Here is a 20,955-nt window from a genome sequence, read left to right as displayed (position 1 = left end):
CTTTCTTGGAGGAGGTCCATCTTGAGGTTCTAGGCAGTAAAAACAAGTTCAAAGCTGCCTCTCTCCCGGGAAGAATGAAGGGGGCAAGCAGATGTTGAGGGGTTGAGAGAGGGCTGGGAAGTCTGTGGGCTGCTGCAGCGGGGCGATCCTACAGAGAACCTGCCCCCCCCCCCCCCCCCCCGCTCTCGCCCACACGGGCTCTCGCACACCCGCCCCCGCGGGCTGGTTGGCGCCCAGCCGCTACCAGCCGGCTCCGGTGCAAGGGGGCGGCGCTAGCCAAGGCATGGATTTGCAGTCCGGCTGCAGGCAGACTGGGAGTGGAGAGGGAAGGTGCCCGCCCATCGCCCGGGTCCAGTCACTTCCCCTTGGTGGCGCAGAGCCGACCAGCGTCATGCAAAAAGCAGGGCTGCTGCTGAGAGGCTATACCCAGGCGTGGAAGTCGGTGACGACGGCCAGCTCCGGGATGGCACGCCGGGAGCCGCTCGCGAATAAGGTGGCCCTAGTAACGGCCTCCACGGAAGGGTGAGTGCCCGGACTGGAGTCTCTGAGACCCCGCTATTAGTCCCGTGTCCTTTGCCTATCGGGCCTTGTGCTCAGGCCCGTGGGCGAAGCCCAACCCCGGAAGAAAGGAATTACGTGGTCCGCCTACAACCTTACGAATCCTCCGGCCCCTGCGCTGCCAGTTTTCTGTCACTGCTGCTTCTAGCTCAGTTGGCCACCCCAGTGCAACCTTATCAATCCAGTGTCTAAGTCTTGGGGCTTCCCCAATCCACTGGCCCCACTTAGACACTTAGAGTCTGCAAAGAACAGACACCAGCAATCCACACAGTCCAGAATTCTAAAACCCTGTCCCACTGCCCCCACTGATTATGGAAATGTTCTAGACACCCCATTTGGACACCCCTTCAAGTAGCACAGAACCCCACCCCTTACCTAGATGGGACACAAGACCCATGTCCAGATTTTTGTTTAGCTTCATCCCTTTTGGCCCCCTTGCCCAGCCTAGTTCTCACCCACCACTCTTGTCTATCTATCCTGTTTCTCATTCCCAGAGAATTTTGCTAGATGCCAGCTATATAGAAATCTAAAATACAAATGTATGTGAAATGCTAATGGCTTAACAGTTGCAAAATGTGTAACCCTTACTCCCAGGGGAGTAATGTAAAAAATTCACATTTTTAACCAGAGACCCACTCTTTCACATGCACCCCAAAACATAACTAGCCATAGAATTCTGAGATGATGTTGACTAGTAAGGAAGATATTTGGGAGCAAGAGCTCTTTTGAGTGAAACCCTCCAATCATGGAAGTGACTGCTGCTTTACCTCTAGGCCATTTCTCTTCCCTCAGTCCCTACAGTTACAGAACCTTTTGCCCCTTGGTGGGGCCTGTGGAAAGTAATGTCAGTTCCTAGATGTCAAATACCTACAAGGTAACCTAGCTTGAAGGCCAAAACTGTAAGAAAAATCAGTAAAGGAATGCCAAAGATGTGCTAAGTCCATCTGAATGGTCATGTCTGGGCCATTAGCCCTATTTTACACAGAATACAGACACATGGAGGTCATACAGAGGGAGAGCTGTTTTTCAAATGGGGCAATATGACTTCAAAGTCCATGCTCTCAACCTTTCCCTATACTGACCCGCCCCCACCAACCGTGTGGTCTGTCTCTCTGCCCTCAGAATCGGCTTTGCCATTGCCCGACGTCTGGCCCAGGACGGGGCGCATGTCGTGGTCAGCAGCCGGAAGCAGCAGAACGTGGACCAGGCAGTGGCTACGCTGCAGGGGGAGGGGCTGAGCGTGATGGGCACCGTGTGCCACGTGGGGAAAGCAGAGGACCGGGAGCGGCTGGTGGCCACGGTAAGCAGCAAGGATATGGTCACAGAGCTAGGAGGTGGCAGAAGGGATCTAGCCTGAGCCTCCTACCCTGCTTTCCTGGACAACATTGGTGTGATCCAAGCCAGCACTACTCACTAAAACATAACAGTGCATTCTGCATACCCACAGAGCCCACCAGCACATTTGTATGTGTGCCTTTCTGTTATGTCCCCAAGAACCATCCCATCCCAGGCAGAGAAACAAAAATCACTCTGCATCACCCTTTGGGGCACCCAAAAAATAGCAGGCTTTGGTTCTCCAGTAATTTCCAGTCTACTTGAGCAGATGAGAAGGATACATACAATTACAAAATCGATGTTCCCACCCATGACAAATGATCCCCTGTCCTTCAGTTCATTGAATCAAATCCCTGGGAAGCTATAGGAGGCAGCTCACCATGTTTCAATCTACTGTGTGCCATTCACTTTGTTCAGAGCCTTACATGGGGTTTCTCTAAACCTGACAAAAACCCAAGTAGGACAAGGACTGTTCTTCCTGTTCTCACTCTGTTCAGAAAGCTGGAGCAACATCCCAGTCCTGCCAAGCTGCCTGCAGATTACAAGACGTTTCCTGATTGGTGTCAGGCCAAGCCTTGGACTTTAATCTCAAATAAACCATTTAAGCCAGGGTCAGAATTAGTACTTGGCACCAGCCTTCCAGCTACACAAGAAAATATGAACATCTAGCAAAGGAAGCTGCTCTTCCCTCAAGCTCAAAGCACACACTTTATTCCCAAGAGTGGAAGGGAGAATCCACCCAAGATGGGAAGTATGGGATCGTGCTAACAGATTGGAAGGCTGGCAGAAATAATTTGGGTAATCTTAGAAGAGGTATATCTTAAACAGTGGTAGATGGTATAGTTCCTTTTTTTTTTTGAGATGGTGTGATTTATTTTGGTATCATTAATCTACAATTACATGAGAAACATGTTTACGAGGCTACCCCCTTCACCAAGTCCCCCCCCCAACTCCATTACAGTCACTGTCCATCAGCGTAGTAAGTGTAAGATAAATTCTAGCCGAAATAAGCAGGCAAAGAGAGGCAACAAAGGGCCAGGTAATTTATTTGAATACCCCCGGGTGAGGTTCCGTGGCCTTCCTGTCACAGGCCAGGGAAGTCACGCAAAAGTAGACCAGCAGCGAGTTTTTAAAGAAGGTAGGGGGAGGCAGAGCTTAGATTTACAGCGGCGAGGATTGGCTAGCCTCAGGCATATTTTTCAGGTTGGGACGGGGCAGTAGCTGGGGACTTTGGCACGTCATCAGTGTCTGACATGCTCACCCCTCCCCCCAGTGCCTTCAACCTTAACATTTCAGCCTTTTGGTCATAATGGGTAACGACTTGATCTGGCTACTTTTGGCTGACAAGGGGCGTCGTTGGGGGGGGGGATGGTTTTGTAGCATGTAGCTATATTGCTCTGACTGCAAACATCTCACTCTGCTTTTTCTAGAGGCTCTCACTTCACTCTGTCCAAGCTCATGGTTTTTGTTTCATTTTCTTTTCTACAGATAGAGACTCTAGCTGCTGCTAGGGAAAAGGGGCGACGACCGCTCTGGCTGCTTCATGCTGAAAAGAGGCGCAGTAAAGGGTGCAGCTAGGTTTCTATTACTGGTCAGTTGATAGGGCCTCAGAAAGTTGGCGCTTTTATTCTGGAAGGATAAATTTGATGAGATTAAGAATGCATGGCTGAATATGAGAACTAGAAATATGAAGAGTTTAATTGAGAATTATAGCTAGGTATTATGGGGAAACTAAAATTTTGGATTGAGTTTACATTTCAATGACTAGTATTAGGATTTAGTATAGATAAGACTGCATTATTGAAACAATACTTTTCTCTAAAATCACCCTTATTTTTATTAGAAGTAGCTAGATTAAGAAAATAATTAACACTTGGCTGTATTATTTGCATAAGTGCAGCAAGAAGAGTAATTGATTACATAGGCTCTTTAAATGTGCTTTGCTGGAACTTTTTGTAAGGAATTTCAGATTAAACTTTTAAAGGCCTCTCGAGGCCAGAAAGCCAAGCCAGACTTGCCATCAGGTTTTGCCTGCAGTACCTGTAGATTTGGGTGAATTCCTCTTCTCGAGGTTTCCAAGACATCCTGAGGTTCTCGCACCTGCCAGGAAGTGACCTTCCTTACTCACCGGGTAAGGCTGCTGGGAACCCTGTAAGCAAGGTACCAGGCCAGTTCTTCCAAGGGGCTTTGTTGGCTTTATATAGTTAACTTTAGTTCTTTAAAGCTGTTCATATCCGAGTTTATGCACATGTCTCTCAGGTATGATGTTCCAGTCAAAGCCTTGGTAATATAACCAGTGTTTTTAATTGGTCTTCTTACAAGGAAAGCAGATTCTTATTGAACTTGTGCAAATAAACATACTGCCATGAAATATAAAAATAGTTACTGAGAGTTTTTAAATTCTGGAGGGATCAGGTAGAGAGAAAGATAGTTTTAATTCTGCTTATAAAGGCAGTCATTTACTAAACTGTTGTCAGCTTAAGAGAAAAAGCTTAAAACACTTTATCAACAACATTTGAAACAAAAAGCCACCAAATCATCTTCCTTAATGTAGCTAATACCTGTTAGGCTGAAATCTAGTTTTTTACTAGTTTAGGAGTAATAAAACAGTGAGTATAGATGACAAAAGACTTACAAATGACAATGGTTAAAGATCTGATGAGAGCTTACTGTAAGACAGTTGACATAAGGGAATTTGGATATTTCTGTAACAAAATATTCAGTAACAAAGTGTAGCATCATTCCCTTTGATAGTGCCTTCTAGGTAATTAAGTAGGTAATTATATATCAGGTAAATAAGCCAAATTAGCCAAATATTTTCTTCACTGAAGAGAAAAAATTCTTCTGACATGTTCCAGGGGCCCTGTGGAAAATATCAGAGTGAACTAGAGGTAAAAGTCCCTTTTTGAATTTGATGGGTTTTTTTTTTTTTGGCACTTGCTCAAATAGGATTATAGGTTGCCATGAAGAAATACTTATCTATTTAACCAGAATGACAACAAAATACCTCAAAGGCAAATAAAGAAGGTTGCACAGTAGTTAGTGAAGTTTAGCTTTTAGTCCTTTTAATATTAAGATCTCATTTTCTTAAATATTCTGATAATTCATTGAGACTTTAAGCTTGAGAAAGTGCTTTGATAAAACAATTAGAGAACTCATTGCAATTTTTTAAATATTCAAATTCAAATTAGCATTAATGCTTAACAATTTTTATTAGATTTTCTGGAAGTTTTAAAATGCCTAATTTTCACAAGCACTTGTTTTTAAATCAATTTTTATTAATACTATCTGGAGGTAGGAAAATATTTTTCATTTACACACCTAGACACACAAACATACAAACTGAGACACAATGACTATAGTCAGCAATACTTTTTACCTTAAAATATATACACAGATAGACAAACTGATATAAAGACTTGAGTTACTGATATCTAATTGCTTTGTTTTTCTTCAGCTTCTTGTTTGTGGCTTCTGGAACTAGAGGGCGGGAGGAACGTGTTCTGGTGGGGGAAGAGGGCGGTGAAGGCGGAAGGAGAGGGGGAGGGGGTGGTGCAGCTACCGGAAGAGGAGAGCAGGACAATGGCATGGTTGGGAATGTAGGATTTTAAGATGGAGGTGACACGTATGAAGACAAAGGACTTAAGATGGTGGTAGAGAGAGGGGGAGGGGATTGTGAGCTGAGGGAGGTGGGCGACAGGTTTTCTGGCGGATCTGAAAAGGAAGGACTGAGCAGAGTAAGAGGCTGACAATATTTAACTGGAGATTGGGCCAGGAGAACCTGAGTTATTTAATGTTTACATAAAGGTTTGGGTGGGGGTGCAAAGTCCAAAAAGCCTGCACATATGGTATTTCACTCTACTCTCCGCTCCAGTGGCAATAATTAATCAAGGTGGTGAGGAGGCTAAAATTGAAAGTTCCCTCAGGGGGCCAGCGAGATTGATTGTCCAAGGGATACTGAGGCCCGGCCTGAGAGCAAAGAAAGACTAGTTTCCATTTGAGAACTTCCCAGGACAAACATAGAGTAGCCAAATTAGAAATAAGACACTGCAATGGGGTCTGAGCCTCTGCTTTTGAGGGCTGGTTCCCCATGTCTGTGCCACTTCCCAACTAATCCCGCTGAGAGGAGCACCCAGCGTCCCAAGCACACCAAGTCAGGGGAGACGGCCTGGGAGCCTGGGTGAGGGACGTCTCCCACACCGCAGGGCCAGAGGTGAGTATCCCGGATACTCACAACGGATGGGCTAAATAGCCAGACCTGGACGTATGCACGATTTCTAACAGACCAGGTGAAATGGAGTTAGGAAGGGAAGCAGACCAGGGGAAACTGAGGGATGCACTAGAAAATAGTCCACGCAGCAGAGAGCAGGCTGAGGTCCCGGGTCAGGGAAGGAGGGGGCGGGGCCCCACACTCACACTCCTTCCCGGGGTTTCAGCACCAAATGTAAGATAAATTCTAGCCGCAATAAGCAGGTAAAGAGAGGCAACAAAGGGCCAGGTAATTTATTTCAGTACCCCCAGGCAAGGTTCCATGGCCTTCCTGTCACAGGCCAGGGATGTCACACGAAAGTAGACAGGCAGCGAGTTTTTAAAGTAGGTAGGGGGAGGCAGAGCTTAGATTTACAGTGGCGTGAGAATTGGCTAGCCTAAGGCATATTTTTCAGGTGGGGAGGGGGCAGCAACCGGGGACTTTGGCATGTCATCAGTGTCTGATGTGCTCACCTCTCCCCCCAGTGCCTTCAACCTTACAGTAAGGTGCTGTAGAATCATTACTTGTCTTCTCTGTGTTGCATAGCCCTCCCCATACCCCCTCATTATACATGCTAATCATAATGCCTTCTTTCTTCCCCCCCCCCCACATCCCTCCTTCCCACCCATCCTCCCCAGTCCCTTTCCCTTTGGTAACTGTCAGTCCATTCTTGGGTTCTGTGATTCTGCTGCTGTTTTGTTCCTTCAGTTTTTTTTCTTTGTTCTTATACTCCACATATGAGTGAAATCATTTGGTACTGTCTTTCTCCACCTGGCTTATTTCACTGAGCATAATACCCTCTAGCTCCATCCATGTTGTTGCAAATGGTAGGATTTGTTTTCTTCCTATGGCTGAATAATATTCCATTGTGTATATGTACCACATCTTCTTTATCCATTCATCTACTGATGGACACTTAGGTTGCTTCCATTTCTTGGCTATTGTAAATAGTGCTGCGATAAACCTAGGGGTGCATCTGTCTTTTTCAAACTGGAGTGCTGCATTCTTAGGGTAAATTCCTAGAAGTGGAATTCCTGGGTCAAATGGTATGTCTATTTTGAGCTTTTTGAGGAACCTCCATACTGCTTTCCACAGTGGTTGAACTAATTTACATTCCCACCAGCAGTGTAAGAGGATTCCCCTTTCTCCACAACCTCGCCAACATTTGTTGCTGTTTGTCTTTTGGATGGTGGTGATCCTTATTGGTGTGAGGTGATATCTCATTGTGGTTTAATTTGCATTCCTCTGGTGACTAGCGATGTGGAGCATCTTTTCATGTGTCTGTTGACCGTCAGAATTTCTTCTTTGGAGAACTGTCTGTTCATCTCCTCTGCCCATTTTTTAATTGGATTATTTGCTTTTTGTTTGTTAAGGTGCGTGAGCTCTTTATTTATTTTGGATGTCAACCCTTTATCGGATCTGTCATTTATGAATATACTCTCCCATACTGTAGGATGCCTTTTTGTTCTATTGATGGTGTCCTTTGCTGTAAAGAAGCTTTTTAGCTTGATATAGTCCCACTTGTTAATTTTTACTTTTGTTTCCCTTGCCCGGAGGAGATATGTTCATGAAGAAGTTGCTCATGTTTATGTTCAAGAGATTTTTGCCTATGTTTTTTTCTAAGAGTTGTATGGTTTCATGACTTACATTCAGGTCTTTGATCCATTTCGAATTTACTTTTGTGTATGGGGTTAGACAGTGACCCAGTTTCATTCTCTTACATGTAGCTGTCCAGTTTTGCCAGCACCAACTGTTGAAGAGACTGTCATTTCCCCATTGTATGTCCATGGCTCCTTTATCATATATTAATTGACCATATATGTTTGGGTTAATGCCTGGAGTCTCTGTTCTGTTCCACTGGTCTGTGGCTCTGTTCTTGTGCCAGTACCAAACTGTCTTGATTACTGTGTCTTTGTAGTAGAGCTTGAAGTTGGGGAGCAAGATCCCCCCCTACTTTATTCTTCCTTCTCAGGATTGCTTTGGCTATTCGGGGTCTTCGGTGGTTCCATATGAATTTTGAACTATTTGTTCCAATTTGTTGAAGAATGCTGTTGGCAATTTGATAGGGATTGCATCGAATCTGTATATTGCTTAGGGCAGGTTGGCAATTTTGACAATATTAATTCTTCCTAGCCAAGAGCATGGGATGAGTTTCTATTTGTTAGTGTCCTCTTTAATTTCTCTTAAGAGTGTCTTGTTTTCAGGGTATAGGTTTATCACATCCTTGGTTAGGTTTATTCCTAGGTATTTTATTCTTTTTGATGCTATTGTGAATGGAATTGTTTTCCTGATTTCTCTTTCTATTAGTTCATTGTTGGTGTATAGGAAAGCCACAGATTTCTGTGTATTAATTTTGTATCCTGCAACTTTGCTGAATTCCGATATTAGTTCTTGTAGTTTAGGAGTGGATTCTTTAGGGTTTTTTATGTACAGTATCATGTCATCTGCAAATAGTCATAGTTTGACTTCTTTACCAATCTGGATTCCTTGTATTTCTTTGTTTTGTCTAATTGCCATGGCTAGGACCTCCAGTACTGTGTTGAATAACAGTGGGGAGAGTGGGCATCCCTGTCTTGTTCCCGATCTCAGAGGAAAAGCTTTCAGCATCTTGCTGTTCAGTATGATGTTGGCTGTGGGTTTAATATGGCCTTTATTATGTTGAGGTACTTGCCCTCTATACCCATTTTGTTGAGAGTTTTTATCATGAATGAATGTTGAATTTTGCCGAACGCTTTTTCAGCGTCTATGGAAATGATCATGTGGTTTTTGTCCTTCTTTTTGTTTATGTGGTGGATGATGTTGATGGATTTTTGAATGTTGTACCATCCTTCCATCCCTGAGATGAATCCCACTTGGTCATTGTTAGATAAATTCTAGCCGAAATAAGCAGGCAAAGAGAGGCAACAAAGGGCCAGGTAATTTATTTGAATGCCCCTGGGCGAGGTTCCATGGCCTGGCAGTCACAGGCCGGGGAAGTCACATGAAAGTAGACAGGCAGCGAGTTTTTTAAGAAGGTAGGGGGAGGCAGAGCTTAGATTTACAGCGGTGCGAGGATTGGCTAGCCTAAGGCACACTTTTCAGGTTGGGAGGGGGCAGTAGCCGGGGACTTTGACATGTCATCAGTGTCTGACGTGCTCACCCCTTCCCCCAGTGCCTTCTACCTTACAGTCGTGGTGTATGATCCTCTTGATGTATTTTGTAATTCGGTTTGCTAATATTTTGTTGAGTATTTTTGCATCTATGTTCAGCAGGGATGTTGGTCTGTAATTTTCTTTTTTGGTGGGGTCTTTGCCTGGTTTTGGTATTAGGGTGATCCTGGCTTCATAGAATGAGTTTGGGAGTATTCCCTCCTCTTCTATTTTTTGGAAAACTTTAAGAAGAATGGGTATTATGTCTTCTCTGTATATCTGATAAAGTTCTGAGGTAAATCCATCTGGCCTGGGGGTTTTGTTCTTGGGTAGTTTTTTGATTACTGATTCAATTTCGTTGCTGGTAATTGGTCTGTTTAGATTTTCTGTTTCTTTCTGGGTCAGTCATGGAAGGTTGTATTTTTCTAGGAAGTTGTCCATTTCTCCTAGGTTTTCCAGCTTGTTAGCATATAGGTTTTCATAGTATTCTCTAATAATTCTTTGTATTTCTGTGGGGTCCGTCGTGATTTTACCTTTCTCATTTCAGATTCTCTTGATGTGTGTTGATTCTCTTTTTCTCTTAATAAGTCTGGCTAGAGGCTTATCTATTTTGTTTATTTTCTCGAAGAACCAGCTCTTGGTTTCATTGATTTTTTTCTGTTGTTTTATTCTTCTCAATTTTTTTATTTCTTCTCTGATCTTTATTATGTCCCTCCTTCTGCTGACTTTAGGCCTCATTTGTTCTTATTTTTTCCAATTTTGATAATTGTGACATTGGACTATTCATTTGGGTTGGTTCTTCCTTTTTTAAATATGCCTGGATTGCTATATACTTTCCTCTTAAGACTGCTTTTGCTGCCTCCCATAGAAGTTGGGGCTTTGTGTTGTTGTTGTCATTTGTTTCCATATATTGCTTGATCTCCATTTTAATTTGGTCGTTGATCCATTGATTACTTAGGAGCATGTTGTTAAGCCTCCATTTGTTTGTGAGCCTTTTTGCTTTCTTTGTACAATTTAATTCTGTTTTATACCTTTGTGGTCCAAGACATTGGTTGGTAGAATTTCAATCTTTTGGAATTTACTGAGGCTCTTTTTGTGGACTAGTATGTGGTCTATTCTGGAGAATGTTCCATGTGCACTTGAGAATAATGTGTATCCTGTTGCTTTTGGGTGTAGAGTTCTGTAGATGTCTATTAGGTCCATCTGTTCTAGTGTGTTGTTCAGTGCCTCTGTGTCCTTACTTATTTTCTGTCTGGTGGATCTGTCCTTTGGAGTGAGTGGTGTGTTGAAGTCTCCTAGAATGAATGCATTGCATTCTATTTCCTCCTTTAATTCTGTTAGTATTTGTTTCGCATATGTTGGTGCTCCTGTATTGGGTGCATATATATTTATAATGGTTATATCCTCTTGTTTGACTGACCCCTTTATCATTATGTAATATCCTTCTTTTTCTCTTGTTACTTTCTTTATTTTGAAGTCTATTTTTAGTCTGATACTAGTACTGCAACATCTACTTTTCACTCCTTGTTGTTTGCCTGAAATATGTTTTTCCATCCCTTGACTTTTAGTCTGTGCATGTCTTTGGGTTTTAGGTGAGTCCCTTGAAAGCAGCACATAGATGGGTCTTGCTTTTTTATCCATTCTATTACTCTGTGTCTTATGATTGGAGCATATGGTCCATTTACATTTAGAGTGATTGTTGAAAGATATGTACTTATTACCATTGCAGGCTTTAGATTTGTGGTTACTAAAGGTTCAAGATAACTTCTTTACTGTCTTACTGTCTAACTTAACTCCCTTATTGAGCTATTATAAACACAGTCTGATGATTCTTTATTTCTCTCCCTTCTTATTCCTCCTCCTCCATTCTTTATATGCTAGGTGTTTTATTTTGTGCTCCTTTGTGTTTCCTTTGACTGCTTTTGTGGGTAGTTGATTTTATTTTTTGCCTTTAGTTAGTATTTGGTTGGTCTGCTTTCTCTGCTGTGATTTTATTTTCTCTGGTGACATCTATTTAGTCTTAGGAGTGCTCCCATCTAGAGCAGTCCCTCTAGAATACCCTGCAGAGGTGGTTTGTGGGAGGCAAATTCCATCAACTTTTGCTTGTCTGAGAATTGTTTAATCCCTCCTTCATATTTAAATGATAATCATGATGGATACAGTATCCTTGGTTCAAGGCCCTTCTGTTTCATTGCATTAAATATATCATGCCATTCTCTTCTGGCCTATAAGGTTTCTGTTGAGAAGTCTGATGATAGCCTGATGGGTTTTCCTTTGTAGGTGACCTTTTTTCTCTTTCTGGCTGCCTTTAAAACTCTTTCCTTGTCCTTGATCTTTGCTACATTTTAATTATTATGTGCCTTGGTTTTGTCCTCCTTGGGTCCCTTCTGTTGGGAGTTCTGTGTGCTTCTGTGGTCTGAGCAGCTATTTCCTCCCCTAGTGCGGGGAAGTTTTCAGCCATTATTTCTTCAAATATACCTTCTATCCCTTTTTCTCTCTCTTCTTCCTCTGGTACCCCTATAATGTGGATATTGTTCCATTTGGATTGGTCACATAGTTCTCTTAATATTCTTTCATTCCTGGAGATCCTTTCATCTCTCTCTGTGTCAGCTTCTATGTGTTCCTGTTCTCTGATTTCTATTCCATTAACAGCCTCTTGCAGCTCATCCATTCTGCTTTTAATTAATTCCAGAGATTATTTTATTTCTGTATTATCCCTCCCAACTTTATCCGTTAGCTCTTGCATTTTTCTCTGCAGCTCCATCAGCATAGTTATGACCTTTATTTTGAATTCTTTTTCAGGAAGATTGGTTAAATCTATCACCCCCGGTTCCCTCTCAGGGGATCTTTGTTATCCTTGTCTGTATCAAATTCTTCTGCCTTTTCATGGTAATAGAGGTAGTCGTAGGCAGTTGGCACGTGTGTCAGCTGGGAGAACAAAGTCCCTTCCTGCTTACCTGTCACCTTCCCTTTCTGTGAGAACAGCGACCCCTAGCAGCTGTGCTGGGCAGCTACACGCTGACGGGGCCTCTGAGTCTGGCCTGGGCAGCTGTGGAGGAGGCTCTGCATGGCTGCTGTGGGCGTGGCTGGTCTCAGGCTGCTGCTTTGCTATGGCTGGGCCAGGCCAGAGGGGGAATGGGCAGGAGGCTGTTTATTGCCGTGAGGAGCCTCAGAGCTGTGCTCCTGCCCATGGGGTTAGGGCGCCCGGAGTTCCCCGGGATTCCCAGCTGCTGGGCTGAGTGTGCCCGGACACTTCCATCCAGCTGTGAGGCTCCTGTCCCTTTAAGACTTTCAAAAAGCACTCGCTTTTCTTTTGTCCCAGGGGCTCCAGCTATCGGAACCTGCTCGCAGGTTTTACTGTCCCATTTCCCTAGTATCCTGCACCCCACGCACTGTATGTCTGCACTCCCAGTGCAGATGACTAGGGCTGGGTATTTAGCAGTGCTGGGGTGGGGGGTGCACTCGGGTCCTGCCGGGCTGCAGCTTGTATCTTACCCCCTTCGTGAAGCGCTGGGTTCTCGCAGGTGTAGATGTAGCCTGGCTGTTGTACTGTATCTTCTGGTCTCTCTTTTAGGAACAGTTGTATTTGTTGTATTTTCAAAAATATATATGGTTTTGGGAGGAGATTTCCGCTGCCCTACTCATGCTGCCATCTTGGCTCCTCCTCGAGATGGTATCAGTTGTTCCTTTTTTAAGGAACCATTTGGCAAATGCTCAAATGTGCATCAGAGAGAGCCAAATATGAGTGTAAGAAAGTCACCTTGCATAGGCTGCTGGACAGAACCTGAGACTGGAACCTTAATCCTGAGGGTGCAGGGAGCTACCTGGGATCCTGGGCCAATTAGTGATTAGCCATATGAAATTTATGTAGCAACTTAATGTCAAAATTCTGCTGGGAAAACAACCTCTTGTCCCATAACCTGTCCTGCAGCCCTGGCCAGAAGTGGGGCTTGAGCTAGACATTGAGGAGTGGGTGGAACTGGACAGATGGAGCAGGGACAGGGTTCCACATAACGGTGCAAAATGAGCAGACAGCCAAGGAGGGACTGAACTAGAGGGGGGAGCACTGTGAGGCCATGGCAGAGAGCACAGACTCAGCAGGGCTGGTGGGAAAGGGGCTGGGTATGAAGGATGGGGGCCAGGGCCTCTATGGCCTCCCAAGGGAGTTTAGATGTTCTTGGAGGAAATCAGCCACGTGAGGTTTTGAGCAAGATGAAAATGGTTATATTAAAGAAAGATCATCTGGCACTGGTAGGAAGGATATACTGGAATAGAGAAGGCTCTGAGCCAAGGATGTTAGGGAGGAAGCTGTTACTGTCATTTAAGTCTATAGCAGCGGCAGTGGGACCAGAATGGATATACCCTAGAGACATTTAGTGGGAACTAACCGAGATTTTTTTTTTTTTTTTTTTGTCTAACTGGTGTCGATAAATGGGAAGTAGGAGAGATTAGTCAAAAACAACTCCAGGTAATTTGTATGACCAGTGTCAGGGTGGAGACTGGCAGAGAGCTTGTTGACAGTCTGAGATGTGCTCTGCCTATTACCAGGCCTCCCCTGCAACGAGGAAGGCTGCTGCCCCGCGATGGTTTCCACTCAGTGGCTTCCAGATCTACACCTCAGAGCTTCTCAAAGGCATGCTGAGCAGAAACAAGACTGCCACATCTCCACTTGATTATACTTCTGCTAAAAAATATACCTATCTGAAAACGAAGCAACCAACCCCTAACCACTCTATTATAACACACAATTTAGAGCAAAGCAAAGAAGACGCCAGAGTAGTCACAGAACTTTTCTCATTAATCTTCTCTGCCTCTGTTCAGTCAAAACCCAGCCTCCTCCCTTCTCCATAGGCCTGGAAAGAAAGCCAGATGGGATGCACAGCGAAAATGAAAAAAAGTCTGGGTGATTCCTGTGCAAGCCACCATCTTCTCCCCAGCCCCAAACACACACACAGCACATTCTGTCTTACTCTGCACCTTCCTTGTCATAAGTCACAGGACAGATGCAGAGCCGCGGCAGGTGATGGATCTTTGTGCCAAGACACCAACATTTAGAAAGCATGAAAAAGGATTGATACTGGTTTTCAAAGATCATGTGGTTTTAATTTTATCAAATTTCCCTGCTGACAGCCCAGGCATTCCTTCAGCCCTATAGAAGCAACTGAGCTTAGCACCTAGTTAGCAAAAATAATTAGTTAGAACGGGAGCTAGCAGATGGTACACATTGTTAAAAACACCCCTCTGTGCGCCAAATCATGAAGCAGAAAGCTGACTGAGGGCCCGTTCAGTGCTGCTTGCCCACAGCATCCAGATTGCCAGTTCTGGGCAAGTGAAAAGTCTGCTTTCAGGTCCCATGTTATTGGCAGATTCTGTTCGGCCACTTCTTACTCGGGCACATGTCTTCACCTCCTACTTACAACTTATTAAAGAGGTGAGATGTTGCCTTTCTTGGCTTTTCCAGTTTAAATCTCAGTTTCTGCCTTAAATCTTCCATACCTCCAAGCCAAAAAAAGGTGGGATGGGGAGAAAAAATTACATCATAATCAGAGTGGAAATTCATTAAGCCAAGGCTAATGTCTTCCCCATCATGGCTTCTCGGTATCCAGTTTCATAGTGACCAGCTCACTTCCAGAGAGCTCTTACGGATTGCCTCTGTGCTAGAAAGGAGATCAACCTCAGATCTGCCACACTAACTAGGCTTGTGCCCTGAGCACATCAATTTTCCTCTCCCGAAGACTGAATAAGCAGGCCTTCTGTTCTCAGCTAGCCCTAATATGTCATTACTAAGCTGTATGACCTTGAGAAAATAACTTCTCTGGGCCTGTTTCATCCCCTTCACCCTGAGGACTCTGGACTAGGTGATGTAAAGGCTCCTCCTTCAGGAAAGTAAATTGGTAAAGTGGTAACTTTCTATGGGCCTATTTAAACCATTTTCTCCATTCAGGTAGGTGTGGACAGGCTGAGTTCTGAAATAATGGTAACTACATCAAGGAGAACTGGACAGTAATGGGGGGTGGCAACTCGGTGTGAAAGAGAAAGGGTCTAGAAGTGGATTTGAGCTGGGATCTGAAGCCATGAGAATAGAGGAGCTCCCTAAAGGGAAAGTGTAAAGAGCAAAGGGCCAGCAACAGCCTGAGAAGAAGTGGGGGCAGGAAGAAAAGACAGAAAAAAAATTAGACAACCTTAAATGTTTAGCAGCAGAATTTAGGGTAGCTTTGGAGAGAACCATTCCAGGAAAAAGAGAAGTCATTTGACATTTTGTTCCTAAGAAGGAATTGTTCATCAACATTTACAATTGCACCTCCTTTACCGACCTGCAGCCGTAATTCAGACCTTCCTCTTCTCTCTAGGCTCTGAACCTTTATGGAGGCATTGACATCCTCATCTCCAATGCTGCTGTCAGCCCTTTCTTTGGAAACCTATTGGATGCCACTGAGGACGTGTGGGACAAGGTGAGAAGGGATTAAAGCAGCAGGGACAGACCTCAGAAGACAGCACAAACTCAGTCTTTAGAATGCCTTTGTGCAATGTAAATGGGAGGAATTTGCCATTTGCAATGCTCCTGGTAAAAGGTGAGCAGGAGGTGGCTTTCTCTATCCCTGCCCTTTTCTCTCATCTCTGCTCCATGTCTTTCACTTGCTCCCTGCTACCCTTCTCCTGCATGCCTCCCCAGCTCTCTCCCCCCACATGTTTATCCAGGCTTTTCCTGGTTTATTTCCAGCAGAAACATGGCAGCTAATATGCCAATAACTAGTACACTTAAACTGACACATCACCCATCCTCTCTTCAGCTGCCAAAGAATGACTTCTCATTTGTTGGAAAACTTTAATAGCTGCTAGTTTAGTGAAATAGTAATTCTGGTGAAATGACCTAAGTTGCTGCTTTATAACTTACAGCCTTTGTTAAAGACCCGTGTTCTTTTCTTCTTAACTGCAGTGTCAAGAAAGTCTGAGACCCAGATGCCTAAATTTGGTGTGGAGTATTGGTTTTTATGTGAGAATGTGTAATTAGATTTTATTTATAATACAGTTCATGCACCTACACTCCTTAATTATAAAGCCTTAATTAAAATATCTGTCTTTGTTTACTGAGGTTAATGTTCCCACATGATTTGGAAATGCTAAATTTTTTATGATCTCCCCTGGTTTTGTTTTTTACTCTTGATGTCATCGGTAATTTCTCAACACTGAAGTTTAAGGAAACTAAAATACTGTAGTAAGTTTATCAGTGTTTCACAGACCGTAAAGACTTAAGTGCCAAATGCTCTTCAATGAATCAGTTCCTGATTGATTTCTTTAAAGTAGAGAAACATCATTCATGAGCAGTGTGTACAGAGAACACATGAAAATCAGTTTTAAACCAAGTAATTTGTCTTTTTAATTTACATTTTTTAAAACTATCACAGTACATCAAATCTAAATAAAGTGGTTGACCCTTGGTTGAACCCTGGGTTTTTTAAGTAAGGACATTTGGGGGACAGTTGGGGAAATTTTATTACAGATAGCATATTAGGTAAAAATCAACATTATTAATGTTAAATTTCTTAGGGTATTAATGGATTGTGGTATATAAGTATGTTCTTATTCTTTGTAAATAATGCTAAAGTATTTAGGGATAGAACCTTATAACATCTGCACTGGTTCAGGGAAACACTATATAGATACATAGATAGGGCCCATGGGGCAAAGTGTGAATAATTGGTGGTCTAGGTAAAGAATATCTAGATATTCATTGTACTTTCATGTCAACTTTTCTATAAGATTGAAAGTTTTCAAAATAAGAAATTGTCATGGAGAGCCTGGGAAGGGAACATCGCAGCAGTGCCCAGAACAATGTAAACAAGGGTCATGCACTTGTTTTAAATTATGGCTGTCAGGTTTTGATCGTAGACTATGCCCTAGCTCCCCCAAAAGTGCCTCCTCATGATTCACTTTCCAATAAAAGTCCAGCTAGACAGTCTGTCCTGGAGGGCCAAGAACATCTCACTCCCTAAGCTCAGAAGCCAGAGAAGTGCTGGAACAACCTCCAGTGCCCAAGGTCAGGCCACATTTTCCCTGAGAAGCACAAGTCACTCAGGCTGGTCCAGGAGACCAGCCCTATTCTAGGCTCTCCCTTGTTGGAAGAAACCGAAAATCCAGCTCAAATCCAAAGCAGCCCTGAGAGTGTAGGTCCATGCTGAGCCAAATCATACTTGGCTTGTTGGGAAATAAGAGGAAGCAGGCCCCCTTCTTTCTCACCTGAACCTGCTATTCCCTAAGAGAATGTGCTGCAGAAAGACACTTCTCCCGGGGCCACAGTTTCTGCCTTGTCAGGTGTGGGTAAATCACCTCTAAGACCTCCACCAACCCTAACAAACAAGAATGCCACAGTGTCTCCTCGGCGCCACCTTCTCCATCAACCCCCTCATGCTCCTCCCCTTCTTCTTGACTTTTCAGATTCTGGGCATTAATGTGAAGGCTGCAGCCCTGATGACAAAGGCAGTGGTACCAGAGATGGAGAAACGAGGGTACAGAGAGTGCAGTGGGGCCTGGGTTAGGGGCCCCACATGGACTGAGGGTGGGGGGCTCCACTGGAAGAGGGTAATTCTCTTCTTTTTCCAGAGGTGGCTCAGTAGTGATAGTGGCCTCCATAGCAGCCTACAATGCATTTCCTGTAAGAACCCCTTTCTCTGTTACCTTCAACCCCTCCTCTTTCCTGACCTTCCCTCCACCCCCATCCAGTTACCTTATAAAGTTTATGTCCCCTTTTGGAATCACACCACTGAGTCCCTTCCCACAAAAGAGTCCCTTCCCTTGCCTCAAGGAACCCTAACCTAGGAGAGGTTTAGCCACCTTCTTCCAGCTGAGACCCTCCTTTACAGGAGATGCCCTATTATCCACTGCCTTTTTTGTCTTCCAATAAAAATAAGAATGAACTAGAAATGAAGAGACTAACCCATCATCTCCTTTCCCCAGGGCCTGGGCCCTTACAATGTCAGTAAAACAGCCCTGCTGGGCCTCACCAAGAATCTGGCCTTAGAGCTGGCTCAAAAGAACATTAGGGTGAACTGCCTGGCGCCTGGCCTCATCAAGACTAACTTCAGCCGTTTGGTGAGGAAGGGGAGTCCTGCCTCCCTCTGGGACCCCAAGGGGCATCTTCCTGGAGGGGGAAGCCCACTTCCACCCCCTCCCTGTGCTCTTCTGTATTCCCACTCCATCCCAGCCCTATCCAGTCCAGACCCCAACATGCTCCCTTCTTGAGGTGTACGGTAGAGACTGAGAAATTCAGACTCTGTGCACACTGTTCCATATCACCTTAAGCAAATGAGAATCTCAGAAACCCAGCAAAATGCCTCACTAGAAACAGAGGTAGCGATAGGGAAGGACTGGTAGCCAGAAAGAACTAGGTAGTGAAGCGTTTCTCCATCTGTCCTTCCTCTGAGTTTACCTGGGGTGGGCAGTTCTCCCCTCTCTGTCCCCATTTCCTCCTCTTTCACATACAGAGGTTTCCCTTTCTCTGTAGTTGTGGATGGACAAGGCAAAAGAGGAGAGCATCAAAGAAACCATGCAGATAAGAAGGTAAGGCCATCACAGGGGAGGGCTGGGAGAGATACAGACCATAGGTCTGGTCCCTCACACAGGCCAAAGCTCACTGTCTTTTGGCCCCACAGACAACATGGGCATTCTCTCCTCTGCCTTAAACACACAGACTTCACAAGTTCATGAACACTGCCATCACTGCAGAGGCATGTGCACGGAGTCCACTCCCATTGCAAAACCATACACAGGTGTCCAGGCCTCAGCAGAGCATTGCTCTGGGCCATGATTTCTCTCTCTACCTGGGTGTTTGCCCCCACCTCTGGGCATCCTTAGCCTCCAGGGACCGAAACTGAAAGCAAATTCACGCTTCTTTAGTGCCCCTTGAATAAAAAGAGTCATGTTTTCAAAGTTCAGGTAGGTGATCCTACAGTCCAAATAAAAGGAATGAAGAGCTTTACTAAGTCCCAAAATTCCCCTTGCTACTAAGAAAACTAGCCTCTGGCTGGCTGAACTGTTCAAGCACCTTTGTCTGGCTCCTTTCCTTTGAGTTCCCTGTCTCCAGCTTCCGGCTTCTAGGAACTCTTGTCTTTAGCTTCTTCACCTTGTCCCCTCAAGGACACATGCGAACAGTGCCTACTTTATTAATCTAACCATCCCGGACTCCCTTAAGTGCTCTCAAAGCCATTCTGACTTAAGGTGTGAGCTGCAGGCCTAGTTCACAACTCACTAAGTCAGGGTATTGCCATCCTAGAGTCCCAGTAGATAGAGCCTCAATGTCATTCTAGAGCCCCATGCTTCTCAATCTTGGACGTGCATTAGAAGCAGCCAGGTACTTATGAAACTACAGACGCTTAGGCCCTACCTACAGAGATTCCTCTTTAATTGGTCCAATTTTTTGGACCATTTTTTGGCAGGGAGTAAGGGGATGGGGAGGGAGGAAGCTGAGCCTCCTAGATGATTAGAGTGTGCAGTCACGAAGGAGAACTAATCTAGACCTTCTAGGTTTGAGGCACCCACTCAGCCCACCTCTAGAGCATTCTATGGCAGTTAGGTGAACGTGTTCCATAACCAAGCAATCCCTAACACAAACACTGAGACTTAGCATATTCTCACAAATTGAACCTGACTTTAAGGGACAAAAATAGATTCTTGGAAAAGTTGTCTGTGAATTGAAGCTATACAAATGGAATCATTTTAAACCGTTACTGTCTCACAGACATGTGAAACAAATTATTTGAAGTGTGAAATAGCTGCTCACCAGTTTATCTATAAAACTGGATTTTGGTGCCCTGAGTCTTTAAAAAACAAAGTGCCTCTATATTACTTGAATATGATGTGTAGTGGTTTTTACAGTTAAGTATTTAACAGCTTACCTTCATTGTTACCCTATTTGATGAACTGGAAACCTGTACACTAGTCCTGAAAAATCTTGTGATATTTTTTTGATTAAGCAAATTTCATTCCCTGTGGGCCAGGTCAAGGGGCTTGGCCATCTGATTCTTACTCCCTTCCTTGTTTCCCCTATTCCCTAGAATGGGCAAGCCAGAAGAGTGTGCCGGCATCGTGTCTTTCCTGTGCTCAGAAGACGCCAGTTACATCACTGGAGAGACAGTGGTAGTAGGGGGAGGGACCCCATCCCACCTCTGAGGACCTGGAGAGAGCCCACCAGAGCAGAGATTGGGCTCCAATTGGTGGGTCCTGTTCTAGCATTCACTGAACTATACTTTCCCCCCTCTGTTTATCATACTGCTCACCTACACCCCACTCCCCAGAATCAATTCTGCCCTGTTAAAAGATCCAGCCTTCTCTGCAATCAAGGTGTGGTCCCATAAGGATTCCTGCTGCTGCTGTAGCCTTGGAAAAAGACTTCCCCTGAGAACAGAGGGCAGGCCTACTGAGAAGGGCTGAGTCTACCTTAGCAAAGACCAACTAACATTTTTTTCCTGTGCATGGGGAATCTGAGGGAGGTGGGAGAAAAGGAACCTCAGTGGAAAAAGCAGGGTTGGAAATTAACAACTTGCAAATGAGGTACAAATAAAATGTAGGTGGTTCTGTTGCTTTGAATCAATGTGTTCATTTTTCTGTGTGGGATGCATAGGTGTGGTGGTCAAGCAGAGAGCATAGTAAGTCAGTGGGCTGAATCTCACATTCCCATAGTCGTACTCC

General features: G+C 44.4%; 1 protein-coding gene across 8 annotated transcripts; it reads left to right on the top strand.

Moving 5' to 3' along the window:
- Positions 1-204: 204 nt before the first annotated feature.
- On the top strand, positions 205-20,851 carry LOC118911942 (dehydrogenase/reductase SDR family member 4-like). Of its 8 annotated transcripts, XM_057488560.1 has the most exons (9): positions 223-522; positions 1,681-1,858; positions 15,621-15,722; positions 17,707-17,777; positions 17,872-17,923; positions 18,226-18,360; positions 18,773-18,828; positions 20,322-20,480; positions 20,562-20,851. In XM_057488560.1, the coding sequence occupies exons 1-8, from the start codon at positions 284-286 to the stop codon at positions 20,434-20,436; spliced, it is 948 nt and encodes a 315-aa protein (XP_057344543.1). In that variant the 5' UTR covers positions 223-283; the 3' UTR covers positions 20,437-20,480; positions 20,562-20,851. The 8 variants fall into 8 exon arrangements, with proteins under 8 accessions (XP_036740549.1, XP_057344544.1, XP_036740551.1 ...); XM_036884654.2 differs by lacking the exon at positions 20,562-20,851 and having other exon boundaries at positions 205-522; positions 18,753-18,828; positions 20,322-20,561; XM_057488561.1 differs by lacking the exons at positions 17,872-17,923; positions 18,226-18,360 and having other exon boundaries at positions 205-522; positions 18,753-18,828.
- Positions 20,852-20,955: the final 104 nt, after the last annotated feature.

The sequence above is a fragment of the Manis pentadactyla genome, chromosome 11 (genome assembly GCF_030020395.1).
Source record: "Manis pentadactyla isolate mManPen7 chromosome 11, mManPen7.hap1, whole genome shotgun sequence".
Classification (NCBI taxonomy): Eukaryota; Metazoa; Chordata; class Mammalia; order Pholidota; family Manidae; genus Manis; species Manis pentadactyla.
The sequence above is the reverse complement of the archived record's forward strand: the minus strand, read 5'-3'. Positions and strand labels throughout refer to the sequence as shown.

Bases quoted from the DNA above. Each gene is read 5' to 3' on its own strand.
- LOC118911942 (XM_036884652.2), top strand. From the start codon at position 284: ATGGATTTGCAGTCCGGCTGCAGGCAGACTGGGAGTGGAGAGGGAAGG. The intron at 1,859-15,620 runs GTAAGCAGCAAG...TCTTCTCTCTAG, and splicing joins GGGAGCGGCTGGTGGCCACG to GCTCTGAACCTTTATGGAGG. The intron at 15,723-17,706 runs GTGAGAAGGGAT...TTGACTTTTCAG, and splicing joins CTGAGGACGTGTGGGACAAG to ATTCTGGGCATTAATGTGAA.